Below are 24,036 nucleotides of genomic sequence, written 5' to 3'. Positions count from 1 at the left end.
TTGGAAAAAGTAGTGGTTGTTTCCTCATGATGCATTGCTTTGCTTGAGCTCTTCAAGAGTTTAGAAGATGAGCAAAATCTTTAAGAGTCTTTAAGGGATATGGGAGAGTATAGTGAAGTTGCATCTCTTTCTGGAATGGTTAACTGAACGCATGATTTCTCTAGCCCTAGGAAAGGAGTTGGTCAACCAGTATCTCCTCTCAGAGTTAGTCAGGCAGGAGCAGCACTTCTTTGTGAGGAAGAGGAGGACTCTATGCTTGGTACTCGCCAGGGTGGCAAAGCACCTGTGACACCTCGTGGGCGAGGAAGAAGAGGCCGCCCACCGTCCCGAACAACTGGAACAAGGTACTGTGGGAAAAGGAGCCTGTGATCTTAATTTATTGTCAAAGAAGAGAACAGGGAACTATTGTCATAATGTGATGGAAAATGAATTAAGTGTTTCAGGAGGTAATTTTTGATGATAGTGTGTAGTAGCAATAGGCATGTAGCACAAATATTCTTTGGTAAATTTTTTGTTCCTTCTGAGACTGTTCTTGTGTTTTCTCCAGAGATTTAGCTGGAATTCCTGTTGTAGAGGATCTCTCAACTACAGGATCACCTGAGGAGAAATCATTTGTTCGTACAATTCGCCTACCAGATGGAGGGGAGAAATCTGACGCATCTGGCTTCTGTGCCTTACGTCGAAGTGACTCTCCAGAAATCCCATTACAGGTGGTGGCTGGTCCTTCAGACTGTGCAGACTCATCTGCTGGGAGCAGCTTTGTGGGCCTCAGGGTTGTAGCAAAGTGGTCTTCAAATGGGTACTTCTATTCTGGAATGATTACTCAAGATGTTGGAGCGGGGAAGTACAAACTTCTCTTTGATGATGGCTATGAATGCGATGTACTAGGAAAAGATATTTTACTCTGTGACCCTATCCCCTTGGAGACTGAAGTAACTGCGCTCTCAGAGGATGAGTACTTCAGTGCAGGTAAGGGTAGTCCTTGAGCTCTCAAGCTGCCCAATCCAGTGAGAAATGAGTGCTCCTCAACCTGGGTGTCTTAGATGAACAATATCATTTGCTGTCTTGTCAGGTGTAGTGAAGGGGCACCGGAAGGAGTCTGGAGAGTTATATTACTGCATTGAAAAGGAAGGCCAGAGGAAGTGGTACAAGCGAATGGCTGTTATCCTGTCTCTGGAACAAGGAAATAAGCTCCGAGAGCAGTTTGGACTAGGTCCTTATGAACCTGTCACCCCCCTGACTAAGGCAGCTGACATCAGTCTTGGTAAGGTGTGATGCTTTTAGGTTCTGTGAACTACAAACCTGTCAGCCTGACCTCAGTGCCAGGGAAGGTTATGGAACAGATAATCTTGGGTGCAATCACATGGCAGTGCCATGCTCTGTTTGGGCTGAAAAGTGAGCAGCAGTGTTGTTCAGATTGGTTGAACTGTAAAGGGTGGGAGCAACACTACACAGTTGGGCCGTAAAGTGCAGGAAGCAGTGGTACGTGCTGATTGGTTTGGCTGAGAGGAGTGGGAAGTGCTGAGCTATCATTGACTGAATAGGGTGGAAGGCAGCACTGTGCTCTGCGCTAAAAATGGGCTAAAAAGGCGGTGAAACAATGCCATGCATGGATTGGTTGGACTGAAGAGGATGGGAAGCAGTGCTGTGCTATGATCGGTTGGGATGAGACGAGCAGGAAGTAACAACGTGTTGTGATTAGTTGGGCTTAAAAGGGTGAGAAGCAGTGTTGAGATGAGCAGAAAGTGACACTGTGCTCTAATTAGATGGACCAAAAAGGGTGGGAGTCAGCAATATGCTTTCTTTCTGCTGAAAAGAGCAGGAAGAGGCACTGCACATGAATTGGTTGGGCTGAAAAGGGTGGGAAGCAGTGCTGTACTGTGGTAGGTTGGGATGAGAAAAGCAGGAAGCAGCACCATGCTCTGATCACTTGAGCTGGAAAGAGTGGTAGGAGGTGTTGTGTTTTGGTTGGGCTGTAAAGGGTGGGATGGAGCTCAGTGCTCTGGTAGGTTGGGATCAGAGGAGTGTGAAGTGGCAGCATGCTCTGACTGAGTTAAAAACGATAGGAAGCAGTTCTGTGGTATGACTGGGCTGAAAAGTGTAGGATGCACCTCCTCTCTGATTGGGCTGTAAAGGGCAGGAACAAGTACTATGCTTCCTGCCTGGGAAGATCCAGGAACAGATCCTCCTGGATGACATGCTTGATCACATGAGGAACGAGCGTGTGATCCAAGACAGCCAGCATGGCTTCACCAGGAGAAGGTCATGCCTGACCAGTCTGGTGGCCTTCTATGATGGAGTGACAGCATCGGTGGACAAGGGGAAGGCGATTGCTGTCACTTACCTGGACTTGAGCAAGGCCTTTGATGTGACCCCCACCACATCCTTGTCTCCAAATTGGAGGAATGTGGATTTGATGGGTGGACCACGCGATGGATAAGAAACTAGTTGAAAGGCCGCAGACAGAGGGTGGTGATCAATGGCTCTGTGTCCAGGTAGAGGCCGGTAACAAGCAGCATCCCCCAGGGCTCTGTCTTGGGACCAGTGCTCTTTAATATCTTTGTCAATGACATCAATGACTGAATCGAGTGCACCCTCAGCAAGTTTGCTGACGGCACCAAGCTGAGTGGTGCGGTTGACACGGTAGAAGGAAGGGATGCCATTGAAAGGCATCCCTTGAAAGGTGGGCCTGGGTGAACCTGATGAGGTTCAATGCAGCAAAATGCAGAGTTTTGCACTTGGGCCGGAGGAATCCCAGGCATCCATACAGACTGGAAGGAGCGGTCCTTGAGAGCAGCCCTGCAGAGAAGGACCTGGAGTCTTGATAGATGAATAACTTAACATGAGCCAGCAGTGTGCTCTTGTGGCTCGGAAGGCAAATAGTATCCTGGGCTCCATCAAAAGAGGGGTGACCAGCACAGACAGGAAGGTGACTGTCCTCCTCTACTCTGCTCTTGTGAAGTCCCATCTGGAATACTGCGTCCAAGTGTGGAGCCCCCAGTACAAAAAAGACAGGGAGCTGTTAGAGAGGGTCCAGAGGAGGCTGCAAAGATGATCAGAGGACTGGAGCACCTCCCCTATGAAGACAGACTGGGGGAGCTGGGCTTGTTCAGCCTGGAGAAAAGAAGGCTGTGGGGTGACCTCACTGCAGCCTTCAGTACCTAAAAGGAGCCTACAGAGGGAAGGGGAATCAACTCTTGGAAAGGATTGATAACTGCAGGACAAGGGGAAATGGTTTGAAGTTGAGGGAGGGGAGATTTAGGTTGGATGTTAGGGGGAAGTTGTTTGCTGTGAGAGTGGTGAGGTGCTGGAACAGCTGCCCAGAGAGGCTGTGGATGCCCCGTCCATCCCTGGAGGTGTTCCAGGCCAGGTTGATGGGGCCCCTGGGCAGCCTGGTCTGGTATGGAATGTGGAAGTTGGTGGCCCTACATGTAGCGGGGGGTTGGAGATTCATGATCCTTGAGGTTCCTTCCAACCGTGGTGATTCTGTGATGATTGGTATGAGAAGAACAAGAAGTGGCACTGCACTCTGGTTGGACTGAAAAGGACAGGAAGCAACAATACACTTTGGTTCAATTGAAAAGGGAGGGAAGTAGGACCATGCTATGATTGGTTGGGCTGAAAAGAATGGGAAGTGGTGCTGTGCTCTGGCTTGGCTGAGAAGGGGGGGAGTGCCATGCTCTGGTTGGGATGTGAAGAGCAGGAAGCAGCTTTAGGTTGTGCTATGATTGATTGAGCTGAAAACTCATGTAGCGGTGCCATGCTACGATTGGTTGGGCTGCAAAGGGCGTGAAGAAGCACTGCACTCTGACTTCTTAGGATGAGAAGAACAGGAAGCAGCACCACGCTCACTGGTTGGGCTGAAAAGGGTGGGAAATAGTAGTGCTGTTGTCTGGTGGAAATGAGAAGGATTGAATGCAGTGCCATGCTGCGATCAGGCTGGAAAGAGTGGGGAGAAACACCGTGCTCTCATTGGCCAAACTGCTAAGGGCAAGAAGCATTATTGCCCTCTTTGTAGGGCTGAAAAGGGCAGGAACAGTGCACGTAGAAACCCAAAGAGCAGGAAGCCATGCTGCTTGTTGGTCTAAAAGAGCTGAAAGATGCGTGGAGCTCTGATTGGCTGGACTGAACGGAGTAGGAAGTGAGAGTTCGGCCGTCTTTGGATGAGCAAAGGTCATGGAATTAGGTGGCAGTAGGTGACTAGTTTAATTTTCACATTCCATTACAGATAATCTTGTGGAGGGGAAGCGGAAGCGACGCAGCAACCTTGTCTCTCCCAGCACTTCCAGCAGTAGTACAACTCCCACTCGTAAAGGGATGGAAAGTCCACGTGTGCCACCAGGTATGCTTTCTGGCAAGAGGAAACTTGTTGCTTCTGAGGAAGAGAGATCCCCAGCTAAACGTGGCCGTAAGTCAGCAACAGTAAAGCCTGGTGAGAATCTTCTTAGTTGCCTGTCTCCTTTCATAACTTATTGCTTAGTAAGTCCTAAAGTGCCTTCACACTTAACGCTGTGAAGGGTCCCTTTTTTTTTTTGGCAGCCTATCAGTAACCTGAAATGTTGTCCCATTAGTCACTCCCCAGTTTTGATTTGAAGACTCTTTCGAACTGTAAGGGTAAAAAGATACCAACCTATCCTAGCTTAATCCTAACCAAGACTTGTCTCCCTGTCTTCTCCTGTAAAGTAACTGAAGTTGAATGTATCCTAAATCCTTCTGTAGGTCTTTGTGCTGAACCTGACGTGACACTCGTGATGCTTCTGTCTTTCCACAGGGGCTGTGAAAACAGGAGAGTTCATGAGTACCTGTGAAGGTGTAGATCCCCCAGTTCTGGAGGACCATCATGGACCATTGCCGCACAATAAGACCCTCTTTTTGGGCTATGCCTTCCTCCTCACCATGGCAACACCCAGTGACAAACTGGCCAATTGCCTGAAGCCTTCAGATGGTCCTGCAGGGAGTAGTGAGGAGGAAGAAGGTGAGGTGAACCTTACCCATTGTATTTTTCAAGTGGAATGCTGTGGCTGTAGGAAAAGGGCTGGATGCAGTCTGGTCGGGCATTTGTGAGTGTTTGTTTTATTCTTTTGCTCTTTAATGCCTTGCAGAAAGGAGCTAAGACTCAGTCTGTTTTAGAGAATTTACAGCCTGAAATGTATGATGATGTATCAGTGATTATAAGGCTGCTCAGCAAACTAAGAAAGGTGAGACCAGCAGTCTGAGAAAAATGTAAGATGAGAAGCAAGATTTTGAGAGATAAGTGATGGAAAAGCGGGGACTTGAAAGTATGAATGGGTTGCTGCAGTTTGCCTCCGCTAAAGTAGGTGTATTCTACACAGTGAACTTCAGCATAAAGAAAGCCATGAGGTGCTTACTTGGCTAGTTAGGCTAATATAGTCCTGTTTCCCTTTGTTATTGTTTTTTTTTTTTTTCTGGGTGTGAGTGGATTATAGCCAAAATCTTAACTTTCTATTTCTGTTTTAGAATTCTTAGAGATGACTCCATATAACAAACATTATATAGCACAGCAGCTGCGAGCAGGAGCTGGCTATATCCTGGAAGACTTTAATGAAACACAGGTAAAGGCTTGATTGTAATTTGTAGAATGATAGTTAAAGTAGTTGTGATTGGAAGGAGTTTCTGTAGACTGTCTGCTCCAGCACCTTGCTGTAAGCAGGACCAACTTGAGCAAGTTGCTCAGGATCTTGTTCAGGTGAATATCTGAGGATGGAGATTGCACAGCCTCTCTGGGCAGAGGTGTTTGATTGCCTTAATTAAAAAAAAAATATATATATATTTAAATGGAATTTTCTGTATTTAAATTTGTATCCTGTCTTAAGTGGATATCATCAAATATTATTTGTCTCTTATCTTCTGTGCCCTCCTGTCAGTCGTGAATATGCATTGGTGAGATGACTTAATCTCTTCATGTGTCTAAATGAGTCCAGCCTTTTCAATCTCTTGTATGTCATATGCACCAATTCCTAGATCATCTTAGAAGCAGGCCCAGCCAAGAGAGCTACTTCAATGTTCCTGTCTTTCTTGTACTGTACAACCGAATTCTACAGATCTGGTCTTGCCAGTGTTGCATAGGGCAGCAGGATAACATACCTTAACTTGTGATGTGGAACTAGGGTTGTTCAATCTGGGGAAAAGGAGGCTGAGGGGAGACCTTATTGCTCTCTTCCAATATCTGAGAGGTGCTTGCAGCGAGAGCGGGGTCGATCTCTTCTCGTTGGTGACAGGAAGAGGGGAAGTGGCCTCAAGTTGCGCCAGGGTAAGTTTAGGGTCGACACTAGGAAACGCTTCTTTACAGAAAGGGTGGTTAAGCACCAGAATAGGCTCCCCACGAAGGTCGTTGAGTCACCATCCCTGAAAGTGTTTAAAAACCATTTGGATGTGGTGCTCAGGGACATGATTTAGTGGAGGGTTGTTAGAGTTAGAGCAGTATGGGTTAGGTTGTGGTTGGACTTGATGATCTTTAAAGTCTTTTTCCAACCTGAGTGATTCTGTGATTCTGTTTTTCCTAATGCGGTAATACTGGTTGGCTTGCTGTAAAGACTCTTCACTTGCTCATGTTTAATTTGTCTTCCACCTGGAGCTCCATGTTCTTCTCTCCAAAGCTACTTTTCATTTGATCAGTCCCCAGACTGTACTTGTGTTGGAGTTATTCCTACCTGGGTGAGGTACTTAAGATTTGTCTCCATTAAACTTCACGAGATTCTTGTCAGCACAGTTGTTCAGCTTTGAGGCTTTTCTTGAAAAGCAGCACCATCCACAATGGTTTTCAGAATCAAAGTGAGAAACTGAGTTATTTTAGTCAAGATGTATGTTAAGTATTTTCCCTTTTCTATATATACAGTTGTTTTTTGTGTCAGTGCTCGGCTGTGTAATGGTAAGCCAAAGGTGATGGATGTGATGTAGAGGAGGGAGCTCCTATAGAGCTCTTTCCCCTTCTTTCATTTTCCCTTTTACCTTTTTGGCACTTCCTGATGAATAGCAGGTAAATTAAACACAGTTCTTATAGGAGGGAATAATTAAACTTTTGTGATTTAGTGGTGATAATTCTTAAGCATTACCTGGGAAATCTGGACAGCTAGAGACAGTTTTTGTCTCCATGAGAAATGCTGCCTAGTTTAAGTAGGAGTCAAGTTAAATGGGATGGGTAGGATAGCTCCTGTTGAAACACATTATGGGGTGACAACAGTTGAAACTGAAAAGCAACAGATTTACAATTAGTAAATGACTCATGATGAAAAACAGCTGTCAATCTGACCAGGCATCAAGAAGCAGCTGGAAGTATACCCTCTCATCTGAGGAATGATGTGAGGTGGTTAGTCAGTACATATTGAGGAAACTTCAGGTTGCAGAACAGACAAATGGAATTCATAGACTCATAGAATGGTTTGGGTAGGAAGGGACCTTTAAGATCATCTAGTTCCAACACCTCCCTCCAGACCAGGTTGCTCACAGCCCCATCCAGCCTGGTTTTGAGTGCTTCCAGGGAGGGGGTACCCACAACCTCACTGGGCAACCTGTTCCAGTGTCTCACCACTCTCACAGTAAAGAATTTCTTGTTGATACCTAGCCTAAATCTACACTCTTCCAGTTGAAAGCCATTTCCCCTCATCCAGTTGTTATGTGACCTTACAAAAAGTCTCTCCCCAGCTTTCCTCTATGCCCCTTTCAGGTACTGGAAGGCTGCTATAATGTCCCCCAGAGCCTTCACTTCTCCAGGCTGAGGAGCCCCAGCTCTCTCCTCCCCTCCTTGTAGGGAGGTGCTCCAGCCCTCTAATTAATCTTTGTGGATCTGCTCCAACAACTCCATGTCCATCTTGTGTCAGGGGCCGAGAACTGGATACAGTACTCCAGGTGGGGTATCAGAAGAGCAGAGGGGCAGAATCACCTTCCTCGATGTGCTGGTCACACTTCTCTTGATGCAACCCAGGACATGGTTGGCCACCTGGGCTGCAAGTGCACATTGCTGGTTCATGTTGAACCTTTCATCGATCAATACTCTCAAATCCTTTTCCTCAGGGCTGCTTTTAAACTATTCTCTGCTGAGGCTGTATTGCTGCTTGAGATTGTCCCCACCCAGGTGCAGGATGTTGCACTTGGCCTTGTTGAGCTTCATGAGGTTGGCCTGGGCCTGCCTCTCTTGTCCAGGTCCCTCTGGATGGCATCCTCTTGTGTGTCAGCTGCACTTCACGTCTTGGTATCATCTGCAAGCTTGCTGAGGGTGTACTTGATTCCACTGTGAGTGTTGCTTACAAAGTTGTTAAATGGCACCGATCCCTGAGGAATGCCACTCATCACTGGTCTCCACTTGAACATTGAGTAGTTGACCACAACTCCTTGAGTGTGACCTGTAGCCAATAATCACAATTATCACAAAATGGTCATTACAGGAGAAGTGTCACTGTCTAGATAAACACAAAGGACAGAAGTTCATATTGGCTGTCTGGATCTCAAACACAATGCATTTGTATTTATTTGTGCGTGTATCTATGCATATAACAAAATATGAAAACTGAACATCAGCTGCTTTTATAGATTATAATGGATCAGCTTAACCCAGGAGTTGATCACCACACAAAATGGCAGTTAATTTCCTGCAATTTTGTTGTCTTGAGTTTACCTGCCTATAAAGAAGTGACTCTTAGTAATATGGGGCAATTAACTTCAGAGATTCAAAGTAATGCTACCAGAATACAGATTCACTTCAGAGCTGGTGAAGGCCTTAAAGGTGATATTGTAATTGTACCCATCAGCAGTACTGTAATCTATTAAACAAGTTTTGTCAAGTATGGCTCTTGATAAACTGGATTTATTCTTACATATCCAGTAGATCAAGTAATTGAAGTTTACTATTGAAATCTATGCAAAGGATTTATCCTAGTCTTATGTGAAATTCAAGGTTGATGTAGTGATACTGGCAGAATCTACGAGTAATGATAGCACCCAGAATAAATCTTTAACTTCTTTGTTTAGTTTACAACTCTTTTCCTGAAGCTTTATTTAGAGAGCATAAGATTGCAGGCAAAAGCAGAAGAATGTTGTGCAGCCTTCAAGGCAAATTATAGACTTGTTTTTTATTTTACTTCATTAAAAAAAAAAGCTGATTTCTAATAAAAATGTAAACTGTTGCCGGGGAGTAGAGTCGTCTTCACTGACTTAGTCATAGTTTAAAAGATGTTTCTCTTTCTTTATCTGAAATAGAGAGAGATATGATACAAAAGGAATAGGTGGAGTTTTTACCTCATGCTACACAGCTTGGAATAGGTTATTCTGGTCTGTGAATTGAATTCAGTTCTCACATAATAAGGCTGTGAAAAGTGTTTTGATTGTTTTCTTTGTTACTGTTCAGCTGCAGATAATTTCAAGGCTTTTTTCCAAGCACTTTGTTTCCAGTTTACATGTTTTTTTTAATCTCTCCTGAAGTGTAATGCAGCATATCAGTGTCTTTTAATTGCGGATCAGCATTGTCGAACACGGAAATACTTGCTGTGCCTTGCCCGAGGGATCCCTTGCGTGTCTCATATCTGGGTTTACGATAGCTGTCATGCTAACCAGCTTCAGAATTACCGGAATTACCTTTTGCCAGCTGGTTATAGCCTGCAGGAGCAAAAATTGCTAGAATGGTAAGTGTCATAAGTTATAACCAAGGTGTAAGTGCACAGGGTAAAGATTTAAGGAAAGGGAGATCTTATGCTTGGTTAGCTTTTGAGTCTTGCAAGTACTGAAGGTGTCTATAGTACTGCTCCCCATGTTTGCCATTTGTATAGAAATGCATTTCCATTTCTTTTCCTTGGATGTGGCTCCAATACCAAGGTGGGTTTGGTTGCTGTATGTACAAAAAGAGTCTCCCAGGAAGAGAGAGTTTTGTCTCGTAAGAAACACAAAATTCAGGCAAGACTTCCCACTCACTTAGCTGGTCTCTTTAATAGCTCAGAGCAATACTATCGTAACTTATTCTCCGGCATGTTTTGAATTCAGGATGCTTTCTTGGTATTTCTACAGAACTTAATCCCTGTTCTATTCTGAGACTCATTGGAGACAGTGGCGAGCAGACAAAAGCAGACTTCAAATCCCTGGAATCTCTTGGTCTGGGGACTCATGTTAGATTGCTTGGCCCTATTAAAACTGAGGTGTTTTGGGTATGCACAAAGTATGTTGTTCAGGATCAGAGATTAGCCTAACTCTGCATTCAGGTGGCTGCATCCATGCATATGCATACCCACATGTATATGTGCACACACTGCCAGTGTGGTCTAGCTCTGTTTACTATCTGTAAGTAGAGGAAAATTGTTCCAAGTATTTCAGGAATGTGTGCTGTTAAGATATTAAAAGTACTAATATGGGAGCTGATCAGTCAACATGGGGAGGTAAATAATGGTCCTCAAATAAAATCTGGGGTTATCATAGAATCATGGAATGGCTTGGGTTGGAAGGGACCTCAGTGATCATTGGGTTCCAACCCCTGTGCTGCAGACAGGGTTGACAACTGCTAGATCAAGTACTAGATGAGGTTCCCCAGGGCCCCATCCAACCTGGCTTTGAACATCACAACCTCTCTGGGCAACCTGTTCCAGCACCAGAGCACCCTCGCCCTGACATCCATTAAACCTTCCCTCTAGTTTAAAATCATTCCCCCTTGTCCTATTACTGTCTACTTTATATAAAAAGTTGATTTCCCTCCTGCTTATTAGTTCCCTTAAAGTATTGGAAAGCCATAAGATTATCAGGTATCTTTAACAGTCTGCAATTATTTCTTCCACAGGCACCCACGAGAAAACCCATTCCGTAACCTGAAGGTTCTCCTGGTATCAGATCAGCAGCAGAACTTCCTGGATCTGTGGTCTGAAATCCTTATGACTGGGGGAGCATCCTCTGTTAAGCAGCATTTTTCAAATGCTAACAACAAAGGTACTCATTGGCTTTCTCTAGTAGCTGGACATCCTATGCTGCTCTGCTCTCTAGTATGGTTTTAAAAATCATTTAGGATGGCTTACAAGCATGTCTTTAAGCACAAAGTAAGGCAAAATGCTGCCACTAGCTCTCTGCCTGAATGTAGACTCGATTACATACAGAAGCTCTACCTTCCAGTGAATGATACAGTGCAGCAATTCAGGATCAGATTGTCAGCCTTAAAGAATTGCTCCTGAGCCTTCTGTAGGCCACTAGAGCTGTTTCCATGTTCTTCTGAATTCCTGTATACACATACAACTTGTTGCTTCTCTGTATGGCATGCAGGCCCTAGTATTGCAGCCTGAGGTCAGAATGCATGGTTATCTGCTCTTGCTTGTGCTCTCGGCTGCTAGTTTTCTGTGAACTTCTATCTGCTCTACGAGGAATTCTTTACTTTCCAATGCCCAGTGTTGCTATATAGCTTGTCTTCTAACAAAAAGAATCCATAGGCTAGCAATGGGAGATGCTAAGGAGATTCATGGTAGTATGATAGTTAAACAGACTTATCTGCTGTTGCAAGGAAGAGTCCTTTTTTTTTTTTTTTTTTAACCTTGACCAGCACCTCTTTCTTCATACGCAGATATTGCTTTGGGTGTTTATGATGTGGTGGTGACTGATCTTTCCTGCCCAGCTGTTGTCTTGAAGTGCGCAGAGGCATTAAGGCTGCCTGTTGTCTCACAAGAGTGGGTGATCCAGAGCCTTATTGCTGGAGAGAGAGTAGGCTACAACAAGCATCCAAAATACAAACATGACTATGTCCCTCATTAAGCTGAAACTTTGTCCTGCTGTCCCACCATTGTGCAGACTGTTTTAATCAGGTTTTAAATGTTTGTGGAATTGGACAGCGTGCATGGTTTATTGTATATAGTTTTATCTGCTGAACTTTTATCATGAAATAAATGTTCAATTTCTTGTGTTAGCTATTGGGTTTTCTCATTTATCTGCCTTGCCTAGATGAGGGTAGAGGGAAAAGAAATGCTTATGCTTGTCTGGGCTGAATAGGTTAAATATTCTACTTTCTCTAAAACCTGACCCCAACACAAAGTCAATGACAAAGGGATGGAAAGGTGGCAGATTTTATTTACAGAATGATGGACTTATGACTGAGTTCAGGGCACCAGCACCACTTTTGTTTTTTGGAAGAACAGAATGTTGTGTACTGCTACAACTTGCTGGAACAAGATACTGCTGAAGCAACTGGCAAGAACTGTGAGAACAAAGTACTGTTTTGGTTTGGCTACTTTTTTTTTCTTCCCTCCTGTTATGACTACACAGATATTAACCTGCCTCAGCACAGACTGGCAATACAAAAGTGGAAAAGGAAAGGGAATTAGGACAAATAAACTGATGGGAGCCTGAGGTGCAGGGGGAAAAAAAGTGCATGCCAAAGATTTACCTTGGTTTGAGCAAGTCAGTACGCTAGTCACAAGCAGCATTCTAAATAGCCTTGAATGAAAACAGGGTACAGATACAGATGATGTCTTAAGTTTCTCCCTAGCTTTAGTTCTAGCACCTTTTTCTGTTAGCAGAGGGAGATCTGCACTTTGAACGGTGCAAATATTAACAGGTGTGAATAATTCCAGCATGTTAAAATATATTAAGGACTGGGCTAGCAATGTCACATGCTTTCTCTGTAAAAGAAAAATATTCTTAAACTCTGTTCAGTCCAGTCTATCTCAAAATGCTATTGTAGTTGTTGCTTTTACATAAAGGTATTTGATTAGCAGACATGCGATAAACTGGTTTACGATAGCCAAGTTCAATTTCTGAAGAAAGCTAAAACTTCATTCATGGTCAAGAACAACAGACTACTTCCTGCATACTCCAGATTGCCAAGTGTCGCAGTCCAACTGAACAGCCAAGACATCATTCTGTTTTGTTTTTTTTTTTCCCCACTTCTTGAAGCATAGACTGCCTCTCTGGAAGCATTTATGAGCATATGAAGGCTGCGGAAAGCATATTTGAACTAGTTCTGAACAAATGGAGAAGCTTTCTGTAATCACTAGGCAGTTGCAGATAGGTGGCACCTCCTCCCAGCTCTTTTTGACAGTGCTTCACTAGGCAAGAGCCAACTCCACAGGCTTCACTGCTCACTCTGCTATTGGTTGCAGTTTGAAGAAAAGGTCTTAGTGCTCAAACCCCAAAACTGCAAGAAAAGGATGCAATATTAACATATCAATTTATTAATATTAACAAATTTCAAGGAGCACCCCTCTATTAACACCCATCACCATTTCTCAGCGAGTATTAACTAGCAGGTAGCTCAAAACAATGGAGGGAAGCACATGCAAAAACCAGAAACCAAATCAGTCTGTTTTGTTACTTGAAGCATTTTGCTTCCAGTAATTTTGGCTTATGAAATGAACATTGCTTAATTATGATTGTTTAGCATGCTTTATATTTCAAGTGTCTCAAGATAATTCTGCAAGCACTCCTGAAGTCATTCCTACCTGCCCAAGGTTCCTCCAGCCTGTGTGTAATACTTGTTATAATCCAGACGTAGTAGCAGTTGAGCTAAGTCAGAGTTTATTTGATGGTTTCGAACACTAGAGAGAATCTTGAAGAGCAGTGATGACTGGCGACTGAACCCCTACAAGTTACAGGAAACCTGTTCAGGAAAGCCCTTCCAATCATTGAACAGTGTGAAGAAAAGTATCACTGCAAAAGATTTCTGGTTGTGGTCTACTATAAGGTAACCTGTCGCCAAAAGAATTAGGTGCTAGGTAGCCAAAAGGAGAGGTAAAACCAGACGTGTATTTCAAGAGGATTGTAACTTCTGTGTATCTGTGCACATACCTCCCCTCTGTGCATGTGGAGATGTGGAGTTTTTCTACCCAGGAGGTATTGATTAATTCAAGTAATTGTAAGCATTCACACATAAGGTCTGATCTCAGCTTAAAACAGCTGTAGAACAGGAGTGAAGTTAAAGCTTAGATGTTTGCAAGGGAATTGAACAAGACCATATCAATAGAAATTTACCTTCACCAGAATACTGAGTTGTGCAGCTCCACGCTCATCTAACGGTCCCAGATTCTGACTTACCAGAGAACAAAAACTATGACAAAGGTCCAGGATTTCATTTAAACAGTGGAAAACCTGTATGGAAAAAGTACTACAAGTTACCAGTTACAAACAGAGCTCAGAGGAAGTTTGGGGTTTTTTTAGTACCTGAAAACTAAAGCATTCATAATCAAAATGATATACCATATTTTTCAACAGTCACTAAGGAAGATGTTAAAGCAGCTGTGGCATTTCAAAGGCCTTATTTCTATCCCTGAAACAACTTGTAGGAAAAAAAAGTGAAAACAAGATCTACTTACAGGTTTCAGGAGAATGAAAGACTGAGCCAGCAGATTACTTAAGAAGTGATCATGAGCCAGTCGTATGCTCTCAAAATCTCGTGTGGCATTTATTTGCTGGAGAAGCTGTGAGAACTGAGATTCCAGTACATCCACCTGATGAACACAATTTTCATTAACGGCTTCCTTGAGGAACAGGGGTACCTCAGACCAGCTAGAAGTTGTGTAAGGAATTTGCTTTCCCTATTCATATTCTTACATTAGAGGCTGAGCATCAACTTCTATCTGCCTCATTAATGGAGCTTATATACAACAACAGTAGAGTAATAAGGAAGAAAAGAATCGATCCCTGAATATTAATTAAGTAGACAAACAGTTGCTTTCTAACTAGTGAAAAAGTACTTGGCTGCTCCAGAAGTTATACTTCCTATTTGTTTCTGTAGTAGTTTCTGTAGAAATAAAGAACACAACACTACTCGATAAATCACATTCTCAGCTGCAAAGCACTATTTTTCAATACAGTCACCTCCATTAGCTATGAATTTTCACCAGCAATGAGCAAAAGCCTGCATGCTGCGCTCAGAGCAAAGCAGAGAGCAAGAACTCAAGCTATTGCTCTAGAAAGTAAAAGTCAGCCCCCCCGAGATTCTACTGTTGTAGCTATTAACAAATCAATTCTCGCAAAATTATGCTACTAAGTATTGTTTAGGTTTGAAAGTGGCTCCTTTCCATTAAAAAATAAGTCATAACTAAAAAAACAAAACCATTCCAAAGAACTCCTTGTCACTGAACAAATCAGAGCTCACTTCAAGGGGCAAAGGAACAAGACAGGATGGTATCTTAGTGATTCAGCTTCAGGGATAAGCAGGGCTTCTCACAACTCCTTAGTAGCGCTAGAGAGCCAGAAACATTTGCATTTCTATTAACACGTAAAACTCTGATTCACACATCCATTAACTGTGTAATTGTAGCACTGAATCTGGGAACCCAAAAGTTGTAACTTCAGTGCTCCCACCATTTCTATCAGTTCCTGATGAAGCGATACAAGTTCAACTCTGTTTAATCCTGACCTGGAGATAATACTGAAGATTGTCCACAAGGAAAGCCATGTGGTCCCTCAGACGCCACTTGATGGCATCAGTTCTGTTAGACTTCAGGTGTTTACGTTGCATCTGGAGAGCCCAGCAGTGTTGTAGCTCTGCCTGGACCCGTCGCACGCTGAGCAGGTATTTGAACACAACATTGTACCTACAGTCAAAAAATAACAGATGTTTTAGGACAGAACTCTTGGGTACAGGTACTGGAGACCACAACAGTGCAAGACTGGAAAGAGAAATGGCAGGCAGTTGCCTGCCAAAAGACAGGGTAGATGAAGTAACAGCCCATCTCAGAGTAACAGATTTCTGATTGGTTATTGATCTAAAAAATATGAAGTGATTCTATCGTTACTGGAAAAGAGCTGACAGTTTTGACAGTTTTGCTGACAGATTTGCCGTATCTTATTTGCAACAAGTAACCTCAACACGACTAAGTAGAAAGAGTAAGGTTCAGGGAGCAAGCTAAAGTGCTAAAGCTCTACCTTTCTCTCTATGAGGGGAAAAAAATACTGGGTGCCTGATGTCTTTGTGTCTGGAAGTTAACTGATAATAGCTAGTACTTACTTCTCCAGAACAGCAGGAGTAAAGAGAATATGCAGTGGCCATTGAACTTTGTAAGAAAGGCCCAGAGCTGCCCAGCCAGATGTAGGGGCTTCACGTGGAGAAAGCTCTCGGGAAGGCCCTTCACGAGTCTGAGAAGAATCTGAAAACAGGTAAGGTGCTTAGTTAAGTCATCCTCTCAGTTAAGGCAAAGCCTTCCAGAGAAGAATGAAAAGGGGAAAGAACAGAACAGGAAAAGGAAAAGCAGGCTAAGGTATCGCACAGGGCTGCTAAGGAAAACAGTTTAATATTTCTTAACTCCACGCAAGGGTAGGAGGATTTGAGAACAAGGTCACTGTCATAATCCCTCTTAATTCATTACTAAAAATGCAAATAGATACCTTTATGCTCCTTTCCATGATACTCAATAGTCAAGTGAAGCAAAGGAAGAAGGTTGTCATCATCTAACAGTACCTTATGAGCAGACTGCTGAAATGCAACATTGACATCTGATAGAGAGAGAACACAAATATTAACAGAATACTTAAGATGCAGATAGTGCTTATTTTGCACCTATTAATTATTTACATTGGGCCATAACAGACTAACATTATTTCCACAGCTTTAACTCCACTCTTTGATATGGAGAGAAACCTATCATCTGAAAGTTATGGAAAGATTATTTTTGTTACTGAAAGTTATTTTTGCCCAATGTGTATTATACTGTAATTTAGAAGTGCTGTTCTTTCAAAACTAATGACAACATCCAGAGGATAAGATGGGGAAGTCTGCATTGGATTTAACTATTTTCCTGCCAGAGCACAGAGAGGACATTTTGTAGATGAGTAATCAGCACTCACCATGTTCTGTTACGGCTGTAGGTGGTGTTTTTAACATGTGCTGTGCAGTGTCAATGAAGGCCTGAAACAGTTCACCTCTTCCCAGAAGGTAAAAGTCTTTTATAATCTGTTCAGATAAGTTTTTGTATGTAAGCATATAAAAAACTGAGCAGAAGGAGTAAGCATTCTAACTCATAGCATTTATTTTTTAATTACTTGGACAACTTCTGTCATTTCAAAACACAGCTGGAAAACTCTGACCTTCATCCAGAAAGTCTACAATGCAATGCACTGCAAGCAATACAATGAATCTCCAAGATGCAAAGCACAAAACCACATACATTTACTCCTCTAACTCTGCCTCTGATCAAGTTATACCACTGTACTCATGCTTGAGATCTTGGGAAATGAAAATACAGTTACCTAAATGAGAAAAGTACAAAATATAAGACAGTAGAGCATTTACTGGGAAAAGGCTGTTTAAAAAAAATGAAACAAAGCAAACAAAAAAATCCCACACCACTGATTTTAAGCTACTTTTGCGAAAACAAGTTAGCAGTAACATTACCTTCAGTTGTCCTAGCAAGTCAGATTCTTCCACCATCAGTTTCCAAAGATGCTAGTGAGAAGACAGAATAAACAAATAAAGCAAGAAATCTCAGATACATCTGAACTTACTGAATTTTATTGAATTGAATCTTAAAATACCTGCGATACATTCAAAATGCGCATATATAAAATGTCTATAAAACAAAAGAGGAACACACTAAGACGACTCCAGTGTGGGCAGCCCATGCTACTAACTAGAATACTCTTGATGCATTAGTAAGAAACGTGAAGATGTGTGGAGGAAAAAGAAAAAAAAAAAAAGCGAATTCTTATGAATTCAATCAAATCCTATTTGTCCTCACTTTTCTATGCTCCTCTGTTCTCCGATCTTTATCTTTTTTCCCCAGATTAAAACAAGACAAAAAAACAACCCACAAGCATTTGTCTAAGTAAAAGGCTAACGGTTACTGAAATAACAGCATAAAGTTTTGAAGTTGTAATAAGTGATACAATCACTGTTTTACAATTCCCTGCAAATCACCGATATTAGTTGAAGTCTTTGTATCATTAGAAGATGGAAGAACATGACACTAAGCCTGATAAGAAAATGAAAGCTACCTTTTTTCTTTTCACCTTCCTATTTTAATTTATTGTAAACAGCTTCCCTTCTCCTGGTCATTCACAAAATTCAAAACTCCTCAACCTGTATAGTTATTCTACCTGGGATCCTTACCTCAGCAACTGTACTCCGTATCCAGTCAACCACAGATTCAAAGTCTACCAAACTAAAGAGTGGCTGCTGCTTGAGTCGATGTAGTTCTGCTGCAAAAGTGTCTTCCTGGTTTTTTAGGATGGAGCCTGTGCAACAATGAGAAAAGTTTTGGACAATAACAAATACTATTCAAATAAGTGCAGACCCTTTCCAGCACAGTGGGACAGAGGCTGCCCGGGACGCACAACATCACATCAGACAAGAGGAATGTAAATTTGTGGAGGCCCTGAAGTACCAAGTGCAAGACAGTACTGCAAATACACAATAGACACTTGATGTGGCAGTGCTGCAGTGTCAGACAGAAAAAAAGAAAAAAGAAAAAAAGAATAAGTGCAGAGAAGGAAAGAAGGAAAAGATTTTCTATGCAAACAAACAGTCCTTTTTCTTGGACTTGGCTAGATCATTGAACCCTGAACTTTTCTGCTGTATTAACCAGTTGGTTGGATTCTCCACATGCTTTGTCCCTTTCAGTTGTATCCCACTGCTTGGACTTGGGAATTTGTGATTTTTGAAACCACTCCTCACCTCTACAAACAGAAGAAAGCAGTCCAATTCAGTTGGTTCTTTGTTATCTGTACTGGCATTAGTAAGTTGAGTATTTTTACATAGATAATCTTAAGCGAGAATCCAGAGCAGTCCTCCTCTCCTGCTGCACTGTATTTCCAAAAAGCATCTTCCAATGTAAACCCATCAGGCTCTCAAAGAGAACAATCAGGCTCTCAAAGAGAACAAAAGTTGGAATTGTCTTTGTTTTGCTTTTGTCTTTGAGGCTCCATCATGATCATCTGTCTTCCCTGGGCACTTTTGGGACTACGCTGCAATCAATCTCTCATGCTTGTGCATGCATTCTAACTCTGTGATGCCATTCTGCAAAACACACACACACACACACACACACAGACACACACACACAGACACACACACACACAGACACACACACACACAGACACCCAATGTGCTCCTGCAATTGTTTGAACCCTTCAGGGACAGAACTTCAAAGGGCAACATGACCTTTACAGAAGCTTTATTTCTCCAGTGTAAGTCAGATGATAACTTACAACTTAGTATTTTTTAGTTATAAGTAAGTATTTTTTACTCATGCTGTACTTATATCCTTCCTTAGCACTCAGTTAGTAGCAGAGCACCTGGACCATTGTTTTGATCTGGCACAGCCATTTGTATTTCCTGAAGCTGACCATTTTAACAGTGACTGTTAAATAGTTCATTCATACAGTATTTTGGAACATACTCGTCAGTCTTTCACAGCTGAGTGAAGGCCGTAAGAAAGATGCTCCTTACCTTTTCTGGTCAGGTTAACATTTTGATTCTCAAACATTTGTACAGATTCTCCCACAAACAAGATTTTTTCAGCAACTCGCACAGGGATGTACGATGGCAGCATCTCCACTCGCAGAGAAAACTGTTTTAGAGATGGAGCTAACATGTTCTCCTCCTCAATCAAGCGCTGTCAGAGACACCAGGGAGAAGACAGAAAGCACAAGGAGAGAAAGAGGTTGAGAAGACCAGGCTTATATAGGAAAAGTAATAAATATCAGAGTATACTAAAAGTACCTGGTTTTCCGTGGCCTTTTAAAGCTTTTGCTTTTTTTTGCTTTTTTTTGCTGAGAGAAGCAATCTTCTCTCAGCAAAGACTATTTATAGAAGGCACTTAATTTTATGCAGTGTGAGGTGTAACTGCAGTGGATCTTTTGTGCATTCACAGAGTTACATGCAACATACTAAAACCACCAGTACCCAGGAAATATTTTCTCACAGTAAACTAGAGCGTGAATTTATGGAGTTGCAGTTGTTTCTCACTAGAGCCTGATGCAGTAACTATTCAAATGCAGTAATGCTTCACTAAGCGTGGAAGATTGCTGTTGGCTAAGGAATCAGAAAAGAGCAGGATGACTACAGCACTTCATATTATTTGTGTCTATTCATATTCCACTGGTATGGCTTTCTGCCCCCAAGTTTGTCCAGTTGAGCTCAGTACGTATCTCTTCTTAATGTCTAGCTGCAACCTGCAATGATATTCTATTGATCTCCCATCCTATCAGATGTGATGGTTTCACAATGGCTAGCTGAACTCCACCACACCACTTTCTCTCTCTCCCCCCCTTTCCAAGGAAAAGGGGGAGAAAAAAAAATAAAATGCTAACAGGCTAAGATATGCACAATTTAATCAAAGAGAGGAAAAAAAAAGGAGGAAAAACAAGCAAGAGACAGATGGAAGCACAGAGAGAACAATTATTCTCTACTTCCCATCAGCAAGCAATGTTCAGCCATGTCTTGCAGAACAGGACCTCAACAAGCATCACAGTTATTCAGGACACATTTTCTTTATAAAAGCCCCTCCTCCTTGCCCAGCTTTTATTGCCAAGAGTATTTTATGGAACATGCCTTTGGTAGGTTTAGGTCAGCTGCTCTTGCAATGTCTCCTCCCCACCTCTTGCCTACTACCAACCCACTGGCTCTGGAGTGGCTGGAGAGTAACTTGATACTATGCCAACACTGCTCAGTAATACAGAAAATAGTGGTGTGCTATTAATGCCATTCTAGCTACAAGTGCAAAGCACAGCCCCTTATGGGCTGCTGCAGGGAATTAGACTCCAACCCAGCCAGACCCAGTACATCGGGTCTCTAGAATGACTGGTCATTTGTATCATTTGCACTGAAGCAGAAGACAGCACTTCCTCTTCAGTCACCTGATGACTGAAGGTGCCAAGCTACAACCTGCAGTTTTACCAGGTCCTGCAGCTCTCGTAGCTGTTTTCCTGTAAGTCCTCCAATTCCTAGGTCATCATCATCATCTTCGGGTTGGCCAGAGATATTCCCAGAAGGGCCCTGTTTGATAAAGAACTCTTCATGTTGGTCTAGTAGCAATCCATGCAGCATCCAGGCAGAGAGTTGCTTATACATGACTCCATGACACACAGCCAGAATCCTGAAATCAAAAGAAACAGACAGTGGGTCCACTGCACACAGTAATCAAAACTTCACTGTACATTATTCTGGAAAGTCCTGTTGATCAGCCAGGCAATTTGGTACTTACTTTCTTCCCAAGGGCACACAAACATAAAAAATTCACCCAGTGAAATTTATTTTTCTAAAGGATGAATAAAAACAATAACATCTGCTGTATCCAAGACATTTCGTGTAGACTTCCAAATATGGAGAAAGCCTTAATTCTTGCCATAAGTCTGTTTTAGATAAAGAAAGGGTACTGTGACAGTTTGCCCTTTTAAATCATGCAGGCCCAATTTGAACAGCATCATCTGCTTTCAAAAGTAAGAAAACACTTTGATACTATTGTCAGGTATTACGTACGTACAAAATAGTTTTGTTGCATCTACCTACTTTTCAAGAGCACTGCGAACAGGAGGCAACCCCCCACAGCTATGTTTGTGGACAGTTTCCAGTATCTGACATCCATGAATCTACAGAAGAAAAAAGTAGTTAGAGTAGGACTATTACTTGGATCTGTACTGACTATTTCAAGCATTTAAATGCTACATTTCCAGCTAACACGAAGAACTGCGCAGGTCTGACAGAAAGAGAGAGTAAACATACTCTGTGTAGTGAAGAAAGAAGTCCCCTATGTAAGTTTCTCTCAAAAGCTTCCCTAGATGAAAAAAACTAAGCCTCTCAAGACTTTGAAAACATTAGCTACTCCTTTTCTTTTTTAATTCAAGTGAGCATGGAAGAAAACAGAATCAGAAAAGAAGAAATTCCAACTAGCAGCATCTTGTAGTTTGAAGTGTGTTGTGATTATAAAATGCATCTTGCTAATAATGAATGAGAAAAAGTCAAATCCAGTGTAAAGAGATTCAATAGTGTAAAGCATTCAACACTGAATAACTGAAACCACATTTTTTCCTAGCATTCAGTTCTGGGATGAAAGCAGGAAATACTTCATCAGCTAAAGAGGAAACTAGCTAAGAGAGACTAGTTAAAATTTCACCATACCTTCTGAGTCTTGATCTGTTCCACCACAACCATCACGGATGGGAAGAGTAACTGAAACTGCAGCACAAGAAGAAAAGTTACAAATAAGTAAGTGTGGACAACAGGTTCAAGCACACTGTTAGCATGCTTTTCACTCAAACTGGAAACTTGTCAGTGACCCTAAAATCAATGGAAGCAATGTCCATCCTCACCTGGACCAAGGGTCATTAGGCCACTGTATTCCAGCTGCAGTTCAGAATAAACAGAAGTTGTGAGGAATATGCCAGGGTAAAGGAAAGGACCTCCTATGCATTGTGTCAAAGTGCAAGTGATCCTCTAACTATGATTATAGGACTATAAATTTGGAAATGTTAAGGAGAAATGACATAGGATGAAAGACTAAACCTTGCCTAATGAGAAGTGAGTGGTGTAAACAAGTTACAGAATGTCAAGAATAATCATTAGCATGAACAGGTTCATCAGCATTACCTGGTCCAAGGAATAATTAACATGCGAGATGGAAAGATGTGGGTCAGCCAGAAACTGTAAGAACAACAAAGCAATTAATGAAAATTAAAACATGGCATGGATAAGTAAAAAGACAAGTTTGGCTCTATGCTTCATATCATGTTAAGTCCCATGTAGGCTGTAACTTTTAATGAAACCTCTGGATGACGACAGTACCTAAGACAGAACAGCTGCCAAGTCCCGGATGATTTTATCAGAACCTTCACAACTGAAAACATTAGTCATGATAGTGTGAAACAGCACCAGGTTTCAAAGCTGATGGGGCACTTATTGAATTGTATGTGGAGGGGAATGACAGTTTATTAAAATTAACAGTCATTTACAATAGCATCTCAGAGGAGTAATTTGAAAGCCATTCCCAAAGTGAAAAGGAAACTATCTTGTCTCTTTAGCTACTACCACTTAGTCAATACAGTAATGGCAGAAATGACAAGCTTCCACAATGTGCCAGCAGCAAACAGCCTCTTGCCCCAGGTCCCTCTCCTTTACCTCTTGTTCCAGGTCAAGCAGTGCCTGTCGATACGGCTGCAACACTGAATCAAGACCTGTACAGAATGCTCGCAAATAAATGCCATGCAATCCACTCTGGTTTTGCTGAGATAGGTGATGGTCCTGAAACAGAACAATAAAATCCTCAGGTCCTCAGCACAGGTCTGATGGGTAATGGAACTTCCTGCAACACTGCACCAGCTGCCAGTGGTCACAACACTCTGAAATGCACCTTCAACAACCATAAAACGTCCAGGAAAAAACAAAACAAAACAGAGCTGTTTAGCTCTTCTGTGGATGCATGCAGAAGTTGGGAATGGTGCACACGTGGCAGCACTGTTAAATTCAGTGCTCGTTTGTATTTAGGAATGCCTCCAGAATCCCTATGCTCTTCACAACTCCTGATGAACCGCAGGGACCAGAAATTACAACGTGACGTTCCCTTCCCTAGGAATGATACTTCCGCACTCTGTCACGTCTTCCAACGCAAGCAGTTGTGCACCCTCTCTCATTTACACCACGCAGAACCACACAGAGCCCTGCTCGGCACGGTGAGTTTGTCTGCGCCGGCGCAGAGCCGCACCGACGGCCTTCTGTGCCAGAAGCAGCAGCGCAGATCATCGTCCGCGCCGCACCGCTGCGGCCTCACCTGCTGCTGGACGTGTCCCGTGTGCTGCTCCACGAACTCGGCGAAGCGGATGTAGTCGGTACCGAGGCGGCAGAGGCGGTTCAGGACGCTGGTCTCGCTCGGGTGCAAGAACGGCAATTCCTGGGACACCTGCGGGAAAAGAGAGCGGTGAAGGAGGAGAGAAGCGAAATGGGAGAAGAGGGGAGGGCCGGCGCCGCACCTGCAGCCCTCCGCGCTTGCTCCAGGTAAAGGCCGCGCCCGGGTACCCGCTGAGCGCCAGCAGCAGCTCGTGGATCATCGCGCCGCCGGGCGCCGCGCAGCGCAAGGGCCGCCGGGAAGGGCGCGTCTGCGCGGTGGCCCGCGGACGGTGTGGGCGGTGCTTCGC

At 42.9% G+C, this 24,036-nt stretch overlaps 2 protein-coding genes across 2 annotated transcripts; one reads left to right on the top strand and one right to left on the bottom strand.

Annotated features, from left to right (window-relative positions):
* The first annotated feature begins 149 nt into the window (after positions 1–149).
* Positions 150–11,881, top strand: TP53BP1 (tumor protein p53 binding protein 1). Its single transcript, XM_019619619.2, has 9 exons — positions 150–344; positions 548–969; positions 1,073–1,264; positions 4,229–4,408; positions 4,772–4,975; positions 5,479–5,573; positions 9,436–9,635; positions 10,775–10,920; positions 11,543–11,881. Exons 1-9 carry the CDS (start codon positions 253–255, stop codon positions 11,728–11,730), a joined length of 1,719 nt encoding a protein of 572 aa, XP_019475164.1. The 5' UTR covers positions 150–252; the 3' UTR covers positions 11,731–11,881.
* A 141-nt stretch (positions 11,882–12,022) lies between these two features.
* TUBGCP4 (tubulin gamma complex associated protein 4) lies at positions 12,023–23,990 on the bottom strand. The gene is made up of 18 exons (XM_003209615.4): positions 23,872–23,990; positions 23,673–23,801; positions 23,024–23,146; positions 22,496–22,549; positions 22,028–22,084; positions 21,419–21,498; positions 20,807–21,005; positions 19,358–19,523; positions 18,020–18,144; positions 17,306–17,356; positions 16,759–16,864; positions 16,300–16,407; positions 15,923–16,061; positions 15,332–15,509; positions 14,283–14,417; positions 13,942–14,058; positions 13,413–13,552; positions 12,023–13,108 (listed from the first exon to the last, which is right to left on the bottom strand). Exons 1-18 carry the CDS (start codon positions 23,947–23,949, stop codon positions 13,096–13,098), a joined length of 1,998 nt encoding a protein of 665 aa, XP_003209663.2. The 5' UTR covers positions 23,950–23,990; the 3' UTR covers positions 12,023–13,095.
* Between the last annotated feature and the right edge of the window lie 46 nt (positions 23,991–24,036).

This window comes from Meleagris gallopavo, chromosome 12, assembly GCF_000146605.3.
Source record: "Meleagris gallopavo isolate NT-WF06-2002-E0010 breed Aviagen turkey brand Nicholas breeding stock chromosome 12, Turkey_5.1, whole genome shotgun sequence".
NCBI classification, from domain to species: domain Eukaryota; kingdom Metazoa; phylum Chordata; class Aves; order Galliformes; family Phasianidae; genus Meleagris; species Meleagris gallopavo.
The sequence above is the reverse complement of the archived record's forward strand: the minus strand, read 5'-3'. Positions and strand labels throughout refer to the sequence as shown.